The 24,018-nt window shown below is 36.5% G+C and overlaps 1 protein-coding gene across 1 annotated transcript in view; it reads right to left on the reverse strand.

Annotated features, from left to right (window-relative positions):
* Positions 1-2,910: 2,910 nt before the first annotated feature.
* The window catches only part of GORASP2 (golgi reassembly stacking protein 2), a 44,810-nt gene continuing 23,702 nt past the window's right edge, over positions 2,911-24,018 (reverse strand). The window contains exons 2-10 of the mRNA XM_074215732.1: positions 18,300-18,380; positions 17,537-17,740; positions 17,175-17,261; positions 16,203-16,333; positions 14,123-14,258; positions 11,614-11,737; positions 7,838-7,924; positions 6,430-6,540; positions 2,911-3,959 (exon numbers count right to left, since the gene is read on the reverse strand). Of these exons, the coding sequence (XP_074071833.1) occupies positions 3,637-3,959; positions 6,430-6,540; positions 7,838-7,924; positions 11,614-11,737; positions 14,123-14,258; positions 16,203-16,333; positions 17,175-17,261; positions 17,537-17,740; positions 18,300-18,380 (1,284 nt within the window). The 3' untranslated portion in view covers positions 2,911-3,636. The remainder of the gene's footprint in view (positions 3,960-6,429; positions 6,541-7,837; positions 7,925-11,613; positions 11,738-14,122; positions 14,259-16,202; positions 16,334-17,174; positions 17,262-17,536; positions 17,741-18,299; positions 18,381-24,018) is intronic.

A 24,018-nucleotide genomic window follows, 5' to 3' on the forward strand; every position in this document is an offset into this window, starting at 1 on the left:
TTTGAATAGATACTTCTGTTCTAATAATTATTAAAATAACAGAACCCTTGATTTTGGGTCAGAAAACTTTGGTTCAAATCTGCTCCATGGGTCATTACTAGATGACCTTGGACTGGTAACATCACTGCCCTGGGCCTCTGTTATCATTTAAAAAATGAGAGTTGTTCTCGATCACTTCTGAGGGTCCTTCATGCTCTAAGCCCATGATTTCCTAAAGAGCTGTCCTAGAACTGAACTTAAAGCTTGCTCTAATTTTCAAATTGGTCCTTGGCAGTCCCTGATTTAAAACGCCTCCTAAAGTAGCTTAATCAATGTGAGCAGTGTCTGGCCAAACACTTGGGAAATGAAGTCTTCAACTCATGAAGCCCTTCTTTATTCTGCCCAGGACGGGCGCTTTCCCAAGTGGCATGCCAGCTGTGAAAAGCTGAATAATGGGGCATCTGTGGTATGGGGACAATGTCGGAGCAGAGGCAGTTGCCTATGAAGAAAACGACAGGTTGTACAGAATTCTAATTTACATTTTTACTTACCTGTTGTTCGCAGTGTGCACAATTGACTATAAAAGGAGGAATTGAAACTGTTAAATCGAACATGCTAACTATGAGAAATAAAGCAGAGGGGATGAGGTATACTGTTTAATCCTAGGTTAAAGGCAAAATAAGGGGACTACCCTATGCACTTTATATAATCTCACACCATTATTTCTGTGACACTTTGACAAGATAGTTTCTAGAGTCCAGAACCTGGGACAATCTTAATGACTCCAAAGAAGCATGATAGTCCCATTAATTGATACTCTCAGTTAGAATCTACAACTTCTGGGTCTTTTGCTGAGGTCTAACTCTGGGCTATTGAAGTTGAAAAAGTAAATATACATATGTTCACCAAGATCATTAGCTATTAAATACCAAGTTGATAATCAGGGTAATTCACTTACCCCTTTAGTAGAAAGGTAGATTTAATCAGAAGGCAAGTTAAGTATTTGGTCAAATAAGAAAGCTAGGGCATGGAGAACTTCCCCTTTTGGTGAAGATAACTTGTAGCTTGTGCTAAGGAAGCCAGATATACAAGCCAACACAGGACTTTTAAGAAAGTTTCTTTCCCAAAGACACTGACTAGCAGAGGAATAAAGTAAATGCCTGTTTTCCATTATTTCTCTCATCTGTCCACTCTGCAGACTTAGGCAATGAAAGTTTCATGAAGGACTTGAGCCAATTTAGGTACAACGAATCTAGGACTTAACGTCTGTATTGTTTATTTGAACTTGGTACATATTGCTTTTCTGGGGCAGATGTGTAACAGTAGAGAACCAGGACTAGAGACAGGTCATTTTCTTGAATTTAAATCCAGTCTCAGACACTTCTTAGCTGTGTGACCATGGACAAATCATTTAACTTTGCTTGCCTCAGTTTCCTCATTTGTGAAATGAACTGGACAAATAAATGGCAAACCATATTTCAGTATCTTTACCAAGAAAATCTCAAATGGAATCTCAAAGAAGTCAGACACAACTGAAATCAATTGAACATATTGCCTTGTATTGGTAATGTTTCAGAGTAGAAAGCATGGGAGTTGGCCTGTATTTGAGTCCTGTCTGTTGATGCTGGGCTAATCACTTTACCTTTTCTAGGTTTTTTTTTTTGCAAGGCAATGGGGTTAAGTGGCTTGCCCAAGGCTACACAGCTATGTGATTATTAAGTGTATGAGGCCAGATTTGAACTCCACTGAGCCACCTAGCTGACCCTCACTTTACCTTTTTAACCATAGTTTTCTCACCTGAGAGTTGGACAAGAATATCTTAAAGCTCCTTCTATTTCTAAATTCTGTAAACTTCTCTTCAACTGAACTGTGAGCTCTCTGAGGGCAGGAATCTTCCCACCCTGGGATATGATCTTATCCATAGTGGACACTTAAATATCTATTGCTTCCTTTGTACCACACTGATGAATCTGTGAGAGGAAGGGCTATTTCTGAATTCTGATAGTGTGTCACATGCAGAAGATGGCTCCTATGACAATTTGACTTCTTGGTCTTCAGAGATCTGGAAGGATACACTGGCAACGTTGCTAAGTAGAATTTAAACTTCTTGAGGTCATGTTGATTAATAACCATTTGTTGAGTTAGTAAGGGATGAATGTATGGTTAAAGGCTAAATATACATTATGAAAAAAATTCAAAGAAAATGAGGATTCTTGTAACAAGATCAAGGTCCCAGTGAACTTCTTCCTTTCCATGGAGGACTATTCAAAGGAATTCTTTCACATGGAATCACAGATACTTAGTGATGGGAAGGTCTGCCATATTATCCAGTTAATGGCCTTTACACGAAGACCTGAAGGAGAGAAGCCCACCCTCCCCCGTTTTGATGGACTAGTAAAAAAAAAGTATAAGTTCCAAATGTACAGGAGAATCTTACTTCCTCTTATGCCTTCTGTTAATGTATCATTCAAATCAGACCTCCTGGTCCGAAGGAAATAATTTTACATGAAAGTGGAAGAAACTACTGTATTTCAAAGTTGAAGTCTTATATAAACCCAATGCCAGAAACTTTAATGTCCCAACAGGTTACAAATGCTAGAAGTATCCCTCAATCCTATAAACTGCCATGAGTAGAAGATATAATTCTTCTAAGCTTTTTGGCTGAAAAGGCCCTGTTTTGAGATATATCTAAGTAACTAAGCATACCAGGAAGCAAGAGAGAGATGGGGATTTATTTGCTTCTTCAGCACATTACCAGGGCAACCATCACATGCCTTGTGTTTTCAACAACTCAAACCTTAGCTACTCACCATCCTAATAACTCCAAAGTCTAGGCAAAAATCTTAATGTGAGACCTTTTAGCTTGACACAGAACCACCTCAAAGGCACATATAGTAATCAATGACTAGTTGGAATGTAACACACAGGAAGAAAAGTAAAATTACGTAATTTATTGCTGCTGTATCTATGTTTTCCCAGTATAGTTATTATTTTACAAGTAGCCACAAAGTGCCACCTTCTGGTTTAAAACTATGCAACATTTCCTTTCAAATGCCATTTTACAGTGAACTCATCAAGCAACACAGCTGCAGTTACAAAATATGGAGTAATTTTACGAGCTCAAAACAAAGATCTGTGTATAGGTTGAATAAAAATATGCTCAACTAACAGTGCACATTCTGTAACTTTTAACAAACATCTTTAGTTGGAAGATCTTTTTCAAATGTAAAATATATGTGACTCACAAAGATCAAAAGTAGAACTCTTTTTTTCCCCCCATGTGTGAGATGGTTTGCATTCCTGCAAACTGTTTACAAAGTACAAGAAACATTGCAGGTAAAGGTTATGCATAAAAGATTCCATATTCTTACAGAAGGACTGACAGAAGGCCCAGCAGGCTACAGGCCTCTCCAAGGATGGCAGTGGGAGCCTGTGTTACCCATAAAATACAAGCACTTTCTGATGTCCCTTGCCCCTCAACCCCAACTTTGCAGTATAGAAAAGCCTCTATCTTCTTATTTTTACCCTTAGAATTATTTACAGGAGTCCTACAGATACAGTACAAACTAGTATGAAATTAATGATAATTTGCATCTCCAAACATGTTCTTGTGGCTAAATAAATTATACCAAGCCAATCCCAAGGAATGGTTTCAAGTTAAGGTGACTCTGAAGCACTTGTATCTGTTACAGTGGAAACTGGTTTTTCATTGGTTGTGATGGATTCATTTGCTGTGACTTCAACAGTAGTTGTAGCCTTTGAAGTGGGGGGAGGAGCATCTGAGGGAAGTGAAGAGGTCTGTTCTGTTCTTGAAGTAGAAGCTGGATCAGAAGGTAAGCTCCCTACTGGGGGAAGGGAGGACAGTAGCTCAGAAGAAACCTCAGGAACCAAAGGGAATGATGGGAGAAATTCTGATGGCATGGATAACGGTGTTATTCCAGACAGGTTTAAGGGAGGCAAGGAAGGAAGAGGTGGCAGACCTGTAATGAAAAAAACAAAACCAAATCCACAGCTTATGGGTAAAATCTCAAATTTAACAAAGATAGACTGAAGTACAAGGCTCCAAGCAAGATCAGTTTATTTAACCATGACATGCTTAACTGTTAACAGAGGAGGTCAGACTGACAACCTCAATTTGACCTCAATGAAAAGGAGATACTCTTTATTGACACATAATAAGGAAGGGATAGGTTGCAGGATCATTAATGTTGGCTTATACTAAGAAAGGTGGTCAGGCATTCACATGTAGCTAATCACCACCCCAATATGATTATTCAAGATTATTAATTGTTTTATGAGACTCATCTGTATCTTACAATCTTTGCTAGGGAATCAAAACTACCAGACTTGTTGTCTCCTTGACAGAGCTAGGATCTTCTTAGGGGTGGTACCAAATAAATTTAAAGTTAACACACAAATGTCCTGGAAGTATATACTAAGAGCTAATGGTAGGAGAGATAACAACTTTGCTTTAAGTTATAACTTTAAACTAAGAGGGAAAGCTAAATTCCTGAGCATAATTCAAGGACACAGAATGGGGATTTAAATAGATGTAGAATAAATTCCAAAGTAAAATTATTTTTGATTTCTTGACATCACAAAATAAGCAGAATTTTAAAATTTACACGCCATTCAGGAAACAGGGAGCCAACACAAACCACAGCCCCTGTTGTCAGGTAAACACTATGGATGATGATGCTAGTGTGGAAGAAGGAAATAAAAAAACCTCAAACTTAAGTAATCAAACAAAGGTAATTAAGTTGACATCCAATTGTGTTTGAGAGATAGGTTTGTTCACTTAAGGGAGAGGTCATCCTGGAGCCCTGAGACTACAGAGGCTGCCAGCATTATGCCTCAGAATTAAAAGACATATGTCAACATTTCAAAGACTCAGGACATCATGGTACATGAGTCCTGCTTTCATCAACAAAGATATAAACCTTCTAGACCTTGGCAGATGGTCTTTGTGAGTTGCTGTGGCCAAAAAAACAACCACCCCTGCTAAGTATGTAGCTGGTCTTGGACTGGATGGTCTTTCCTACCTGATGCTCAGAAAAGTCCTTAGGCTGCTTTTAAACCTCAGTAACTTCAGTGGAAGATCTAAGAGGCAGAGTCTGTCTTTTTATCATCCTGGCAATGAAAAGCTCCATTTTCTCTTGTAGCTGGAATTTCAGTTCTCTCAAGTCAAGAATTTACCTCCCAGTTCTGTGGTATCATTTTCCATTTGTCAGGGGGATTTTGTGGAGAATACTACCTGGCACTGATAAGTTATGTAACAACACTATTTAGAATATAGCTAAAAATTCAAAATGTCAGAAATACATTTAAGCAACATAATTAGATTTTAAAGTGTCATTACAATTAAAGTACAAAAATAGTACAGTCATAATTTTTAAAGTTTTAGCAACATATAGTCAAAATTACAGTTTGTAACTCGGGTAATGTGGTTACTCCCTGAGATAGACTTTAAGTAGAATGAAGATATAAGATATACAGAAATGTCTGAATGTGTTATATAGTAATTCATAGTTCTCAAAGATGCAATAATGCTGCTGCTGCTGCTGTTTACATCCATAACTGAAGTACTGTAATTCTACCAGAATTTTCATCCAAATAAACACAACCATCATTGAAGCATTGGTTTTTTTTACCTTAATTGATTTACTTTTTTCTCCATTTTAAAGATAAAATAAACTGAGACTCAGATCAGTAACTAAATTCTTGCAAACTTCTAAATTATAACAGCTTAGACTGTAGGTAATAATAGAAGTAAATTTATGATAAGAAATCATTTGATTACACACAACAGTTTCTTTTTACTTCAGAATCCCTGACAAATGAAAAGTATTTTTCACCCAGAGATAAACTATTGGCTAATAGGACTGAAATTCATACCAAGACATATTCTCAAATCTACCATTTAAGTTATTGACCTTTTCAAAAGCACAAAAGGACATTACTTAATAACATGTAAATTCTCCTGAATCATCCTATAAGCAGCAAGTAAAATTTAAGGATATTTACATTAAATTAAAAGTTTTAAAGGTATATTTTGTGATTAAAAAGCACAAGAAAGTAGCTCATACCCTCTTGATTATCCACATCTGAAGTAAGTTTAAATGCTAGAATCTAGACTACACTTTAAAAACAAACCATTATTCATTTCCCAGCAGAAAGAGTTCCTATAGGTGGTTAATTAACCTCCACTAGGCTAGCCAGGAGGCTCTTATTGTGGAAGGTATTTTGCCTTTGCTCGCTTCATTCTCTTCTGTTTGGGTGGGGAAGGAAGAAAGCACTGATGTCAGAGGAAAGAGGCTCAATAGTTAAATTTGAGAGCCAGTTCTAACACAGCTGAAATAGGTTGAAATGATTTGCTTGGATGGAGGAGCTAGACTCTTTCTCAGCTCAACAGATTGGGGCTGGGGGGGCGGGCACAGATTCAGTACATACCAGGGTGCATAACTTCTGGTAATCCAGCTCCTGGAATTAACTGTGGTGCAGGTAGGTTGAGATTGGAGAGATTTCTTAGGTTGGGCAATCCTGCTGGCAAAGGCACCAGACCTAAAGGAAGAAGCCCCGCCCCACCAACAAATAAGGAAGTCATTTTACCAGAAACAAGCTACAAATCATAAAACATATCAGAAATTTATTTCTGCAAGTACTCCACAGAACTACATAAAAGTGATGCCCCACTGTGGTATGGGTGACTCTAGTTTTTAAAGTTTTATGGATGCCTTTAAAAAAACATCATTGCCAATTCTCAATGATTCTGTCCCCGCCCCCCCAAAATAAGAACTCTCCTTTGTAATTAAACATTAAAGTTAAGGGGAAAAAATCAACAAAAATGTCACAAATAAAATCTAACCCACACTGGCCATGTTTGACCATGTAAGACTCCCCTCATTTATATTCATCTAACTATCTGACTAGAAGGGGGAAAGCATCATTTCCCTGTCAGTCCTCTGAAGTCACAGTTAGTGACATTGAGTTCTTGAAAGTTGCTGTTAGAACAATGTAAAAAGCTCTGATAGAATCTACTACAATGGACACTAAGTAAGATCCTCCTGATAGCTATTTCTCTTTCCCTAGGCTAACTAGCCTGCTATATACAGAGGCTCCCCACCAGTAGAGCATGAGACTGGGCTCTGTAATAATGAGAAATTTGGAAGAACTCAAAGTCCAACAATAGGAGTGGGAAAGAGCTTAATTATAGCAGATTAGCATGTTAAAAATAGCAAGAATATGGACCCCTTGGTAGGTAGTGACATTATATGACATTTTAAAGGATCAGAACACTGAGAACTGAAGTCTGTAACAAGAATTACCATGAATCTGTAATAGAACTAATCTGTGTACATGGATTACTACTATGTGAAAAATTGTAAATGCACAATGATTTTGGAGTGGATATCCACTCCAAAGTATCCAAATTAACAGATAATTTGGAGTGCCATAATTAAGTCTGATGCTCATTAGGGTTTTGCTTTTTATTTTGCTTTTTTGGTAAAAATGTGCTTAAATTCATAAAAAAAAGAAAAAATTGCTATTCTTATTGTAGCAAATATTCTTTATCTCTTTTTATTGGCTCACATTGAGAGATTTAATGGAAAACCATGAGGTTAGTGGTCAACTGATCTAGATTCCAATCCTTAATTTGCTAACTAGTCATGTGCTCTAGCCTTTTTGCACCTATAACTTCAAATAAAATAACTATTCTTTTCCTACCCTAAGACTTGAGGGTGAAGTCAGATTCAAATACATGAAAAGAAAAAATATTCTGCATTGTTTTAAAAATTAGTTACTATTATTCTGTATTAAAAATGCTGCTACCCAAAGTATACTGTGCTTTTAAAATTACCTGGTAATGTAGCTGCTGGATTAACTGGTGGCACTGAACTGATGGACTGATTAACTTTTGGTGGTAATAATGGTACTGTTGGTACACCTAAAACATAACAAGGGCACATTTTTTATTTCAAATAAATTTATTTAATTAATAAAATCAATATGCTAAGATACTATGTGTCTCCCAGGCTCTTTCAAGATACTGTTTTGTGAATAAAAATCTGTCTCAAAAACAAGCAGGCAATTGATAATAGATTATGTATCTATACATATTTAGGAATGAGATAAAGTAAACAAATGTACTGACCTGCAACTTTTTTAAAAAAACTGTCTCAATGTTTATCAAAAAAGCAAAATTTGTTGCCCTAGTATTAAAGATTTGCAGAGTCCTTTATATAACATCATCTAATTTGATCCTAAAAAGGCAGTCAGCTGGAGCAATAATATATATAGAAATCAGGAAGACTAATTTTCCTAAGTTTAAAATCTGTCCTCAGATAACAATTAGCTGTGTGATCCTGGCCAGGTCACTTACTCTTATTTGCCTCAGTTTCCTCATTTTCAAATGAGCCAGAGAAGGAATTGGGAAACCACTTCAGTATCTTTGCCATGAAAACCCCAAATGGAATCACAAAGAGTTGGATACAACTAAAAAATGACTCAACAATAACTATTTGATCCTAACAGCTACTCTTTGATATAAATACTCAAGATATTACCCCCATTTTATAGATGAAAGAAACTGAAGTTCAGAGAGGTTAGATGCATCAGGTCTTCTTCCTGCCACTCTTTTCACTATACCATGATGCCTTCATGCCAAAGTACCTTAGAAGCCTCAAAAAAGAATCAGCAGAAGATACTGCCATAAACATGTAGGGGAGATTCTTGAAAAACAAAATACAATCTTTTTTTTTTTTTTAAGGTTTTTGCAAGGCGAATGGGGTTAAGTGGCTTGCCCAAGGCCACACAGCTAGGTAATTATTAAGTGTCTGAGACCGGATTTGAACCCAGGTACTCCTGACTCCAGGGCTGGTGCTTTATCCACTGTGCCACCTAGCTGCCCCACAAAATACAATCTTTATGGAATTACTAAATTAAATAACATTATGTAGGTGGCAAAGAGATGAGAGCTGGTCATTTGTTTGATTTCTCAATGACAAATGTTAGTTCATATACATGTATTGAGATGAAATGAAATACAGTTAGCAAGATGAGTTATGGATAAAAGCTAATGTTTAACTGAGTTTTGATCAAGGAATGACTCAGAAAGAGGCTAAATGCTGAAATTTTTGAGTTTCAGCATACCTTTATATTCTTAAAAATTGTTGACTCCAAAGAACTTTTGTTTATATGTGCTTCATTTATTTTGTCAGCATATCAGAAATTAAAATAGATCATTTTGATTAATTTGTTTGAAAACCCAATACATGTCAACCTAAACAGCAGGGCTTTATGAAAAGAAACTATTTTCTATAACAAAAAAATTACATTTATTTAAGCAAATATCTTTAATGTCAGGCTTGATAGAAGATAGTTATATTCTTATATTTGCTTCTGTGTTCATTGCTGTTTTGATTGAAACAACCAGACTCACATAGATTGCAGTAGGAAATGGGAACAGTATTTTAATAGACAAATAACATCTTAGTATTATTATAAACATGGTTTTAAACTCCTGAAAAGGTTTCTGGAGAATCCCCAAAGGCCTGTAAGACCACACTTCAGGAAGGACTGTCTTATTAAAACATGGTTTGATGGGACTGTATTTGTTCAATTCATTCATGCATATATTCCTGTACAAAAAAAAGTCCCATAAATGAATTTGTTTTAAAGAATGACAAAAATATAAGACAACAAGATTTCTATGTTTCTTGATGAGGAAAAAAAAAATTTGATTCAACAGAATAAAATCATAATTTAACAGATTTTCTTCTCATGTCTGTATTTTTTATTTCAGAGATGCCTTTCTTAAGAAATGCTTCACTTTTGAAAAAATTGGTGATTAGGTTAAGATCTGAAGAGTGTGTCATTTTAGGATGCAGATGGGAGGTCCTTGGGCTTTTCAGGAATATACCATTACCTTCCTTTCAGCAAAATGCCAGAGCTAAAGAACAATTCTGTATTATCTTAATTTCCTATACTTTTGTGTCTGAAAGTCTTTCTACTGGCCTCCTGCAAAATTTGTTGTATGCAATAGAAATTATTCAATTTAACCACACTATAACTTGGAGTTTGAAGTATGAATTTGGGTGTTTTCTTTTTTGGAGGCAATCTTGAGATTCTCCCAAATGATGCTTTGTTGTCTGTATTCTATATTTAGACATTCTAGCAGTTTCCATGTCATTTTTTGCACTATGGTATTTTGGTTTTCCTGGCAGATCTGTTTTTTAAGTTGTTTCTGCCCATCTTGTCTTTAAGATCAATCATTATGGTTTACATAGAACATATTTGATTCTTTTAACATTGCTGCATCAATTTTTTTCAAATGCATTATAAACTGAGTTTTTAAATTCTGTATTGAGAACTTTAAGTTCTGACCTATATTCATTCCCAATTTCTTCTTTTCCTTATTTTATTTCTATTTTTTAACTATGCTGGAATTTCTTGCATTTGTTAGGAGGATTTGGCATTCTCTTCTGGTTTTATTATGATCTTTTTAACACTTTTATATGAAGCCTTGGCTTTTACTGAAGGTTTTCCCTTGAAAGCTCTGGTGCCTTTGCCTTCTTTCCTGATGAAACATGCCAATGCATCTATAACCCCCTAACAGGCTGCAAGAATGTCTTGGCCTGCTCTTGTGAAATATGGGAAAATAGGGTTCATAGTCTGGGTCCCTAACCTGTTTAACCTCCAGGGGAGGATGGCCCTAGTTGGGTTTCAATCTCCTTTACTTTAGACCTGAAGCAGATGCTCACATTGGTATTTCACTCCATTTCCTCCCTTGGCTCTTCTTTTTCATGGCTGAGATAAATCACTATCTTTGACTTTTTTTTACTTAGGAGTGAGAATATTCTAACCAGTGGCTCCAGCTTTTGGAGGCTGAAATCAAAACAAAGTACCTTTCAGCTCCACTCTACTTCAGCTACAAATATCTTGGCAGAGTCAGTGTTTATGCTGCCTGAGGGATAGGTTTCTTGTAGTCTCTGTAGCATGGGGGAATCCCAAGATGAATCCCTGCACAAACTTGTGAGTTAGCTTGGGCTCATGCTAAGGAGTCTGAAAGGACTGAAGGGGGAGAAATGCTCTAAATATCAGATTTCTGATAACTAATTTATAGCAATTTTACCTTATCATAGTTCTGTCTTCTTGCACTGGTGTATTAATCTATGATCATGATACATCTGGTATATAATTCTTTTTTTGTTTTTTGGGGTGGAGAGTGAAAGTGACTGATGTGCCATTGTGCTGGTCATGCAATCCACAACTCTAGGCTTTCTTTTAACAAGGTATCTAAGCTGAAGTATATGTTAGGATAGTGAAAGATTCCTTGGATAATATAACTACAAGATTAGTGGTCCAAAATCAAGGAAGGTTATTATTATAAAGAAAGAATATTCTATAAATGATCAGGGCCTCCTGATATTCCTATTTGTGTTTAGCAGAGTGTTGATTCTTTACTTAACAGAGTATATAGTCTCAGACCCAAAGACTAGTATATGACACTTATTGAATGAAGGAGTATAAACAGAGTCAGATATTTGTCTTGTTGATGGAAGGGAAGTAGGGGAACAAGTTACACTTGGAAACTGGCCAGGAGAAAATTGTAAAGAACAAAAATTTTTTGTTTACCTGTACTGAGAACATTGCTGACAGTTGAAGGGGTTGAACTAATAGAAAGTCCTGACAGACCCTGTTCAATGCCTGTAGTTCCAGGTGGTGACAAAGGTGAAGGGTTCACTGATGACAACTGGACCTTACCAAAAACCAAGATAAAAATTACTCAGGAATATTTCAAAGAAAACATTTGGAACACATAATAAACAGTGAACAAAAATTTTAACTAGCATATGCTCTGGCCCCAATAATTGCCATTTGGATCCACATCAGAGGCAGTGGTCCTGATTACCATTCCTAGGTATCAGCAGAGGTCAACTACCTTTGGCATCCCTTTTGTAGCAGTTAAGACCCCCTCATTCCAAAGTGTCATATCTGCTCTTCCTTACACACACACACACACACACACACACACACACACACACACACACACATGTATACCTCTTTCAACTCTAAATTGTCTTTTAAATAACCTTGCTCAGTCACTCTAAACATTCCATTTTAGTCAACTACAACACTAGAACCCCAGCTCATTACAATTTTCCTTCCTCCCATTCAACTCTTGTCTTTAATTTTGGCGTTCCTTGTTTATTTTCTACCTCCTGAGTCCCAGTCATCCAGCTTTTCTTTAAACAACCTATCTTGTCATAAATCCATCACTCTGGTTGGTAATCAAGAGCCAGCATTATAGAACCAGAGATGAAAGAAGCCTGAGAGATCAGCTACCTCAATCCCCTCAATCCAATCAGCAATCCCTTTTACACCATCCATGACTAGCCTCAGTTTGAACAGTTCTAGTGATGAGACGCTATTCAATGATGGATAGCACATGAAGCACTTCATTTCATTTTTTTTAAACCTTGACGCATTTCATTTGGACAGATACAGCAAACAACCAAACTTCTTTAAGTAACAAGTTTCTCTAAACTAATTAAACAAAAACTGCCAACTAGAGTGATTGCAACTGATAGCATGATATTTACACTTGTTTGTGTTTACCAGTTTTTAACAAAGAAGGATATATGCAAGGAACAGTCAGATATATTTAGCCCAAATCTTGTTGCCTCTCATTGCTCAGTTCATTTAATTTCTACACAATTCAGTTAGAAAGTTCTTTTGCATATAAGCTGAAATCTACTCCTCTTGTGACTTCTCCCTAGAGGTCTTAGTTCTGCCTGTTAGCTGATCACAGAAAGTCAATTTTAGTACCTTTTGAAATGCAAATATTAAAGGAATCTATCATGATGCCACAACTCTCCTCCTGCCCTCACCCAGGATCCAAACAGCCATTTTTCTCAAGACCTGTTTTGTTCTAAAGTTTTACTTCTATTGATGAAACCTAACTTCGCATGATTTGGGAGGGAGGAAGAGAGTGAGGCAATTTCGCATCATACTGTTCACTCATATTGAATTTGCAGTCAAAAAAAGACACTTTTTGTAATACCGAATTGTTCTTATTGGTATTTCTTTACCATCATGCAAATATAGAGCTAATTTATATAAGACTTTTAGATTTATCCCTACTAAAATCATGTTGCATTCTGACATCATAGAATGCTTATTAGGCATTTTTTTCCAGGTTGCTGTCACCCTCAGGCTTGATAAATAGACCATTTTTATCTTCATCCAACAGACAAAAATGTCAAAGAAGATTTGGGACAATCTTTGGCAAACCATTGAAGCTATCCCTACAAGAACATAATGATTTCCTAACCAATAAACACTCATTGGGTATCGTTGATCAACCAACTAATAATCAACCTAATTATAACATCATATTAAGCCCAAAGTTCCCCATCTCCTCTTCAAAAATATCATGAAATACTGTCAAATGTGTTGCTGAGATCCAGATATACTATGTTTATAATACTTTCCCTGATTCTTTTTCATTATTAGTTTTTTAATCCTTTTTTAAAAATGAAGTTAGTTTAACACATAAGACAAAACAGAAAAGGCCCTGACCATGACTATGTGTTACAAGAGAAGCCTCAAAGACAGAAGCCTACAGGGGATAAGATTTTCAAAAAATGATAGGAGAGACAAGAAGTGGCACAACTCTTCCTGTTTTTGGCTTAAAGCTGGGTTATTTATTTAATTTACAGGTTCATTTCTAGAAACCTTTTATTCCAGGTAAGAATTGGGGGGGAAACAATACTAAACTGCTTGAGCCTTTTGATCTAGCAATCCCATGACTGAATACAGATCAAAGGAGGTCAAAAATAAAATATTTGCATCAATTGTTTCCAAGAAAAGCAATTAAAAAAGATATAGAATATACATAATGATTAAAAGAATATTTTAAAAAACACCACTAAAAGCAAGATAAATTATACAAAGAAATGATTAACAAAAAGACAGGGCTTAAGATAATTTATATTCTTCCTCTTGATAGAGAAATGGATCATTACAAAGATGGAGAAAGGAGGTGGGGAGAGACCAGGAGGATTATATATCAGAATGATGGCTATGGAAATGCATCAAAAATTTTTTTTTCAAAGAAAAAATTGTCAGTGAAGTATCTTACCTCTGTAAAACCATCTTTGAGGGGAGTAACAGGGGTACTAGCAGTCATCTGTCCAGGAAGATTAATTTTCTTTCCTTCTTCAAATGGTCGTGTAGGTATTCGATGCAAATAGCCATATCCAATGCCACATCCTAGGCTTTAGAAACATGACATTTTTTTTTAAAGGTTTTTTTGCAAGGCAAATGGGGTTAAGTAGCTTGCCCAAGGCCACACAGCTAGGTAATTATTAAGTGTCTGAGGTTGGATTTGAACCCAGGTACTTCTGACTCCAAGGCCAGTGCCAAAGGTACTGTTGACAATAAGTAACAATTGGCTTTAACTGTGCTTGCTATCTGGTGATTGTATCATTTTAAAAATTAAAGAAATGGGAGTGTGGCACCTATAAAACATTACTCATAAGTACTTTCTGCAAACACATGGTTATCATGAGGCAATGCTATTAGGTCACGTGAAATTTAACTCTAGGTATGGACAGTCTTAGGAGGAACATGGGATAGTGGAAATATCCCTGGAGTTGAATTCAGAGGGATCCACAAGCCCAGCCCTGCTATTTAGAACTGCTGGACCTGGGAGAGAAAAAACCCTTAACCTTTCTGAGTTTCGGGATAAGCATCTGTTAAAACACAGGGGTTATCCTCAATCCTATGAGTCTATTTCAGTCAAAAAGTACTCATGTCTATGAGCCATTTCATGTGGAAGAAAAAATTGAAGAAGGAAAGGATCTTATCTTATAAACTAGTTCCTTAATAAGTATTATGTTCATTTCAAACCTTTATATTTAATTCTCCTTTATAAAAATCTCAAAGGGGTGCAGGGGCTAGAGTGCTGGTCCTAGAGTCAAGAAGATCTGAATTTAAATCCAGTCTCAGATACTCAGTGACTGTGTGATCCTGGATAGGTCACTTAACTCCTGGGCGCCTCAGTTTCCTGAGTGAAGAAATGATAATTAACAGCATCTACTGTACAGGATTATTATGAAAATCAAATGATATCACATTTGTAAAGCACTTAGTATGGGGCCTGGCACATATATTACACCATTCACTAGTCTACAACTCCCAATGAAGTAGAATAGTTGCTGCCACAACTCCCCTTCCTGTTGGCATTCTGAGTGGTATTACACTTTGAGTCTCTTCTCACTGAGGCCCAAATTTCCTAGAAAGAGTCAAAGATAAAGTCTCACAGCATGTCTATATTCAGGACCTTCCAATAATCCTTCTGAATTGGACCTATTTCTGCAAAGTTTCCCCAAGATCTTGTCTATTTGATAACTTATCATCTCAGCAACAGGACTGGAGAAGGTGGGGGGTGGTGTAACAAGAAGTGTTCTTCACTCCACAGGCTCTGTTACAAATCCTAGATGGCCCCAGGAAGTGGAGCAAACCCGAGATACTTAAGTCCAACTCAGCCCTATTTTCCATTTGGCCCCCTCAAATCTCCTCTGAAGGATAAGAAAAGGTGGGACCTCAAGGTTACTACTTCCTGAGCTACCACTCTTCAAAGAGAAGCACCAATGCCCAATAGTTTTATAGAGGAAACACCGATATTTAATATAAATTGTTAAAGCTTTGTTAATTAAAAGGAACTTACCTGAAACTCTAATTAGTTAATTTTAGGAAGTATGAAAAAAACACCCTTGTTGGGATGAAGGGGTGGAGAAGGGATGGGAAAGAGTTCTGACTCTCTAGGCAATATGGCTAGTTCTGGCTTCTGCCACTGCCTAAGCACATCAGGATACTGTGTGCCCACTCCTTACCATTTCTTCCCAGGTTTGTCTGACCAAGGTAAGTATCTTGCCGCTGAAATGCTGCCAACAATTCACTAAACTATAATCATAGTCTGTTACCCAGTGGTTTGGAATGAAAAGAAAGGCTTAAATTCACTGGATATTCTTTCATAATTAAAATAGCTAGGTTCCTAAAAATAATAAACAAATATCATTTTTTAAACAGATTCCTAATTTGGACAAAACTATGTATGCTACTTCTTCCTTTCCATCTTTCACTCAAGAAATGGAAGGGTCCCTTCATAAACAAGTCATTTGTTATTTACCATAATTTTTGCTGCCAATTGATCTTACCTGCCTTCTCCACCCCATGCAGAATTTGGTGTAATAATCACTTCTCGACAATTATCAGTATCTGTGTTGTATACATAAAGTTTTAATGGTTTTGCTTCATGGGTTTCGATAAGGCTGAACAGGTCTTCAGACTGAAAAAAAAAATAAAGGCAATATCTATCTTTATATCACTATAGTATAACAAAGACATCAAATATTTCCAATTTGTCAGTGATTTCTTAGGAAAAAAGGTAGATATATTGTGATGTGCAGTGTGGTGTTCCCTTGAATAATGTTACATACAAATACAGTAATTTATTAAATGGTACCTCTGCAGCTTAGAAAGTTTACCTCTGAAATTTGAAGATGTTGGGTTTTAAAACGTATTTAGGCATGCTTTTGGAGAGGGGATAATTGTAAATTTGGAAAAGTTTGAAGGGAAGTGGTTTGTGGAAGGTATCTTTGTAGTCATACAAGAGCATTTGGAAAGTATTACATGCATACTTTCACTCCCTCCCCCTCCCTTCCCTTGTATTATAGATTATACAATTCTTTTTCTTTTTAAAGTTCTATACCTATAATATCCCCTTATTTATCATATGCTGCCACTCTAATTCCAAATTCTAACTTAAACTTCTTCATATCCTTTTCCTAGATTTGGTAAAAAAAGGATTGTTCTCTTCAGTCCTTGTTCATAGTACAGAAATATCACTCTAAGCAAAAGCCCCAGAGTCAGTATCCTTAGTGGTACTCTGCTTCCACTGCCAAATTTCACAACAATCCTGCTTTATTCTTACTTAATAAAAGAATTCTCTACCAAATTACACTCTAATGATTTCTGTGGCATGGGGATGGCCCTGGCCTCTTGAGGGGTGTTCCAAAATTTAGTTTCTGGATGCCAAGGAGGTAATACTGTAATTCTGAAGTTAATTGTTGGCAGGAAAATATGACTTTCACTGTTAGTAACAAAAGTCAAGTGACACATTACATTACCTCATTCATAACAGTATCAGCTCCAATGATATAATCACTATAAGGTCTAAGACCTGCCAATGCTGCAGGAGAATTTGGCTCCACTTCCTAGAATGAACAAAATAAAACAACAAAAATGATTTTTAAATTTCATAATTCCCCATACCCTTTTTACAATTCATAAGTCTTCTTACCAAATAAAAAACAAACATTTTGAATAAAACAGTTTTTATCAGAGAATTATATAAACATTTCAAAATTTCCATAATTTTTAGTAAATATAGTGCATATTTCTATAGAAGCTTTATTTTATTTTTCTCTAAATCTCTAAATCATATGTATAAACTATAGTTCAGTTGAATCAGTTCACAAACAATACCTACCAATACATGCCAGACATTTTCATTGGCCCCATCAAAACTGCAGAAACGAATGCTCACTCCAAGCAAACCCTGACCACCCCACATGTTACTGGGTGTGACTGATGTTTCTCTTAGCTCCAGTGTTTTGCTACTGTAGACAAGCATTTTTACAGGCTTTTCAACATTGGCTTTTAACAGATCTTTCAGAGTATCATTGTCTTTATTCTGTGAATAAAAAGAAATATTTTTCTTTGTAAAATTCAAATTGTTGACCAATTTCCCTAGATTATTTACCATCTAGCACTTCAAAAAAACTACAAAAAACATTTCAAGAATGGAATAAAAGGAAAATATTTATATTTTCAGTTTATATAAAGCAGGAAAGCAAAGAAAACCCATAACAAGGTCTTAATATTTCACTCTCTCTTCCCCCATTATTAGGTAGCAAAATGTTAAAAACCCCCCCCCAACAAAACACCAAATAAGGATTCATCCCAAAATGGACATTTTAGTGATAAAATTACGAGAAGTGTCAATCGATAATGTAATTTGGAGGTTAGCTTGGTGGGGGATGGGGAGAGAGAAGACTTTAGAGATAAAAGCAAAAAGGAATCTAGAAAGTCAATAATCATTCAGTTACTATTTAAACTAGAAAATATCTTTTAAGATAATGAATTTTTTATAGAAATTTATTTTAAAAATCATTCAAATACAAATACCAAAAGAGCCTTAACACTCTCACTTTCAAAAGACTACAAAATGTAATTAGAAAAATAGAACTTACTAATCTTGAACCATTGATAGAAACAATAAAATCAAAGAAGGGCTCCAGTCCAGCTCTATGCCCTGGTGAATTTTCTTGTACCTATAAAGATAAAATATTGAAAGAAAAATTTAAATGAATATAAATAAGATTAGTAATTGAATAGACCAATTTTCATTTAATTGTGGTCAATTTTTAATTAGTTTAGGATAATTTTATTTGCTAATGAAAACCAGATAACTATAACCTTTCCTAGGAGTTCTTTCTCTCCTGCTTCCCCACCCACACTGTCTCTCCATGGAGTCAGGTCCTATCTTCTTTTATGAAATATTCAACTATAGCTACACATACCTTCTCTGCATTTATTGTCTGTAAAACTCAGTTTCTGCACATCATTTATTGTCTTGCAATCCTAAATCTATGACCTTGTGATAAGATTCATACAAAAACTAATCCTTCCATCTAGGTAGGAACCTTATTTTTTGATCTTCTGTGGCTTCTTCAGCACCAATTTTTTTTAAGGTTTTTGCAAGGCAAATGGGGTTAAGTGGCTTGCCCAAGGCCACACAGCTAGGTAATTATCAAGTGTCTGAGACTGGATTTGAACCCAGGTACACCTGACTCTAGGGCCACTGTGTCACCTAGCCGCCCCCCTTCAGCACCAAACTTGTGGTAAATTCTACTTGATTCAATGAAATGATGTTCATTAAATGCCTAGTGTAAAAAGTACACACACTAAGTAATCACAGCATAAAAAACTGTCTCATTACTTCTATGAAGTACATGAAGGCTTACAAAATCCTTACCTCCTAACTATTCTTGAAATTAGTCAAGAAATAATTATTCTCACCATTTTATGGATGAAGAAATAAGAGAACCAGAGAGATAAAGAGAATTATGTCCATGGTCATTTAGCTAACAAGGAGGCTGGATTTGAATATTTTCCTGACCACAAGTTGAGAGCTTTTTCTACTATACTGAGGCTCAATAAATGACATCAAGGAAGGTTGAGATCAGGATGTAAATCAGTTTCCAGACTCTACATTCTTGTCACTTTTGAAGCCTCCTCATGATAAGTGCATAAGAAGGGCAAACAAGGGGCATAAGATCCAAATGCTTAAAGTATCAGCAAAAGATTTCTGAGGAAGGACGAGTAAGAATTAAATGTGTGTGTGTCTGTGTCTGTGTGTCAGTTTCATAAAAAAATGTGTGCAAACAGAGAAATGGGCATGTGGTCTAGTAATAACTGACTTTGCCTCAGACATCTTTTTCTGATAATAAGAGCTGAGACCTTTTCCCTGATTCAAGTCTCAGTTCTCAAATAACCTCAAAAGTCACTGCTTCTGAATAGATCTTCTCTGTGAAAACCTACTCTAATTCAGCTGCAGACATAACTTATTAAAAAACTGAATTGTGTGAAATGTGAATAGACAAATAATTTAAAGATTGAGAAGAAGATGACACATCATGGGGGGAAAAGGACCCAACTTAATAAAAAAAAAGAACCTGATGCCTAGTTATTAAAATGGGAATAATGCTTATACAAAGTAACTGATGGGTGTGCTGATCTCCAAAGAGTAGATCAACCAAATAGAGTGAGATGGGTAGCTTCCTAGTTTATAAGAAAAGCCAATCCTGAGATTTTTTTTTTAGTTTTTTCCCCCCCAAGGCAATGGGGTTAAGTGGCTTGCCCAAGTCCATACAGCTAGGTAATTATTAAGTGTCTGAGGTCAAATTTGAACTCAGGTACTCCTGACTCCAGGGCCAGTGCTCTATCCACTGCGTCACCTAGCTGAGATTTTTTTCTACAACAGAACCAACAACACTTGTCCCTCACTCATTACTCCCTTTTATTCTTCTACTCTACCTCCCTCCCATAACAAATAGCTCTGGATCTCTTTCCTTCTGTACCATAGCAGCAGCAAAGCAGATGTCACCAGGAAATTCCATTCCTTTCATTCTTCCTGCTCCTGCATCCCTACCCTTGCTTTCCCCAAATCACCTAGTGATTACAATAGACATTATTCAGAAATCTGGCTCTGCACAGAGTATTTACAGGTAAACAGAAATCACACCTTTCTCTCCTTTTCATTTTAGGTGTAACTTAGGCTCATATGATGAGAAGGCATAGATGGACTGCCTTTACATTATCTTTTCCTACAAACTGCTTCCTCCCCACTTCTAAATTTCCCTTATTTCTGCTCAAGATACAATCATCCTTCTTAATCAGTCAAGTTTTTGTCCCCAATTCCTCACTTCCAATCCATTCATATATAGTCATGCAATTACCAAAATTGTGCCTAATCTCCCATCCTTTGCCTTCTTTCCACTCACACAACTACAACATTGGTCCACTTTTTGTGGGGCTATTGACAGTGGCCTCCTGACTGATTTCTCAGCTTCAGGTTCACCCTTCTCCAATTCCTCTTCCATATAGCTACTGAAATGATATAACTGAATTATGGATCTAAACATGTTATCCATTTACTCAATAATCTTCAGTGCTCTAGGATCAAATACAAAACTTCTCTGAAATTTAAAGTGCTTTACAACTTGTTCCTCAACCAGTGTTACAGGGTTATTATAATTATTTCTCTTCTTTAACTCAACAGTACAGCCAAACTAGGTTTACTAATATTCCTCTATCCAAATATGACTAAGAGGGGGCAGCTAGGTAATGCAGTGGATAGAGTACTGGCCCTGGAGTCAGGAGGACCTGAGTTCAAATCTGGCCTTAGACAATAATTACCTACCTAGCTGTGTGACCTTGGGCAAGTCACTTAACCCTATTGCCTTGCAAAAAACAAAATGCTACCCAAATATGACTAAGAAATTAATATTTAATATCAATTTTTAAAACAGGCCAATAAAGGTATATAGATTTATACTGAAAATTTTCTGATAAGCTGGAATCAGGTACAATTGTTTTTTGTATTATATTTGGAGAAAAATGACTCCAAAAAAAGTTTTGAACTACATATTTCAAAATGTACACAACATGTTTGAGTCTAATTGTAGCCATCTTTAGGGTAGGGAGAGGGGAAGAATAAAAAGAAAAAAAAAGAAATTTATATAATAACTTTATAATATATTTAAAAGGAATAGCAAGTTGTATATAATTGATTTGCAATTTCCTGTTTAATCATTTTATTTTTATTCTATGTCATGGATGCTTATTTTATTTCATTAATCAAAAATTAAATTAAATCAAAAACAAAATAAATATTAGTACAATAGTATATGTATAGGCTATATGGCATGTGTATGTGTGTGTGTGTGTGTGTGTGTATTGTACACTGTTGTGTGCTTGCTTAAATATTGTACTGATATGGAATCAAAGAATTTAGTGATTGTTTCCAGAGAATACAACTGCTTCCACACAGCTACTCTAGAAAAATCTAGAATCTGAACCAAATCAAATCATGATCAAGAAATCTAATTGGGGGGGGCAAGATGGCAGCATGAAGGCAAGAATTCCTGTAAACTAGTTCCCTGAAAAACTCCAAAAGCTGTCAAATTATGACTCTAGTCAAAATTTAGAGGGGCAGAACCCACAGAAAGATTGAGTGATACAATTTCCCAGTCCAACACAACTTAGAAGTTCTGCGGGAAAGGTTTGTTTCACTGGGACCAGGGGTTGGAAAAAAGCCGCAGCTGCAGGCACAGCACAGCGCAGCCCAGAGATCACCAGCAACAGCTTGAATGGATGGTGAGAGAACTCTGCTGCACCAGGGTGAGTGCGGAGCGAGCACTGGCCTCACAGCAGCCCTGTGGTGAGAACCTGCAGCAGGAATCGGGGAAGCAAGACTGTGCATCCCAACAGATAAGGGGGTTGGGGGAGACTGCAGGAATCTCTCTGCTCTCTCTGGTGTTTGCCCACACTCAAATCCAGTTGCAGTTTGGGCTCCCATACCACCATAGCCAAGCAGGGACTTTCCTCACAGCTCCAGGGCAGAGGGGAGGGCCTGTGGCCATCCACATACCAGAGTACAGGCAGGGAGCAGTCAGACCCTCTCATAAGACCTTGGAGGAATTAAGAACCCAGTGGGGTGTCCCCCAACCACCCCAAAGCTTTGTAAGTGTGATAAATCAGTCATAGGCTGCGGAAATGAGCAAACAAAAGAAAAAGAAGAATTTGACCATAGAAAATTACTTTGGTCCCATGGAAGATTCAGAAGATGACAAACTCAAAGCTTATGTATCCAAAACCTCCAAGAGAAATAGAAACTGGGTTCAGGCTATAGATGGGCTCCAAAAAAGACTTTGAAAAGCAATTAAGGGAGGTAGAGGAAAAATTGGGAGGAGAAATGAGTGATGCATATAAATCATGATAACTAAATCAGCAGCTTGGTGAAAGAAATACAAAAAAAAATACTTAAGAAAATAATATGTTAATGAGTTTAGGCCAAATAGAAAAAAAGCAACACAAAAGGCAAATGAGAAGAATACCTTAAAAAGCAGATTTGGCTAGCTGGAAAAGGAGATTAAAAAAAAAAGCTCTCTGAAGAAAAGAGCTCCTTCAAAAGGAAGCTGATGACTTTATGAGAAATCAGGAAGAAATAAACTATTCCAAAAAAGCCAAAAAATAGAAGAAAATGTGAAATATCTAATTGGAAAAACAACTGACCTTGAAAACAGATCAAGAAGAGATAATTAAAAATTATTGGGCTACCTGAAAGTCACAACCAGGAGCCTAGACTTCATTTTTCAAGAAATAATACAGGAAAAACTACCCTGAGATCCTAGAAGGAGAGGGTAAAATAGAAAATGAGAGAATTCACCATTTACCTCCTGAAAGAGATCCCAAAAGAAAAACTATCAGGCATATTATAGCCAAATTCCAAAACTCCCAAGTCAAAGAGAAAAAATTATTAAAAGCTGCCAGAAACGAACAATTCAACTACTCTATGGTCAAGATTACACAGGATCTGGCAGTATCTATATTAAGGGCTCATAAGGCTTGGAATATGATATTCTGGAAGGCAAAAGATCTTGGTTTACAACTGAGAATCAACTACCCAGCAAAACTGAACAATCCTCTTTCAGGGGAAAAAGATAGATTTTTTTTTTTTTAAGATTTTGCAAGGCAATAGGGTTAAGTGGCTTGCCCAAGGCCACATGGCTAGATGGATTTGAACTCAGGTACTCCTGACTCCAAGGCCAGTGCTCTATCCACTGCGCCACCTAGCCACCCCAAAAGATGGATTTTCAAGGAAATAGAGGACTTTCAAACTTTCTCACTGAAACAACTAGAGCTGAACAGAAAGTCTGATCTTCAAGTACAGGACTCAGGTGAACCATAAGGGGGGTGCATGAGGACTAACTATGAGGAACTTAATGATATTGAACTGTTTGTATTCCTGCATGGGAAGAAGATATTGATAACTCATGAACTTTTTCATGTATAGGAGCTGTTAGAAAGAGCATATATAGACAGGGCACAGGAAGGAACTGAATATGATGGTATAATATAGTAAAAAGATGGAGTCAATGGGTGGTGAAGGAAAGTGCTGGGAGGAAGAGAAAGGAGAGGAAGAAGGGGCTAAGAAATTTCATGTAAGAGTCAAGAAAAAGCTTTTTCAATGGAGTGGAAGACGGGAAGGCGAGGGGGAATGAGTGATCCTTCATTCTTATCAGAAATAGCTCTGAGAGGAAATAACATACACACTTATTAAGTAGGGTATAGGGTAGAGAAATCTATCTTATCCTAGAGAAAAATGAGAAGGGATGGGATAAGGGG

This window comes from Macrotis lagotis, chromosome 1, assembly GCF_037893015.1.
Source record: "Macrotis lagotis isolate mMagLag1 chromosome 1, bilby.v1.9.chrom.fasta, whole genome shotgun sequence".
NCBI classification, from domain to species: domain Eukaryota; kingdom Metazoa; phylum Chordata; class Mammalia; order Peramelemorphia; family Peramelidae; genus Macrotis; species Macrotis lagotis.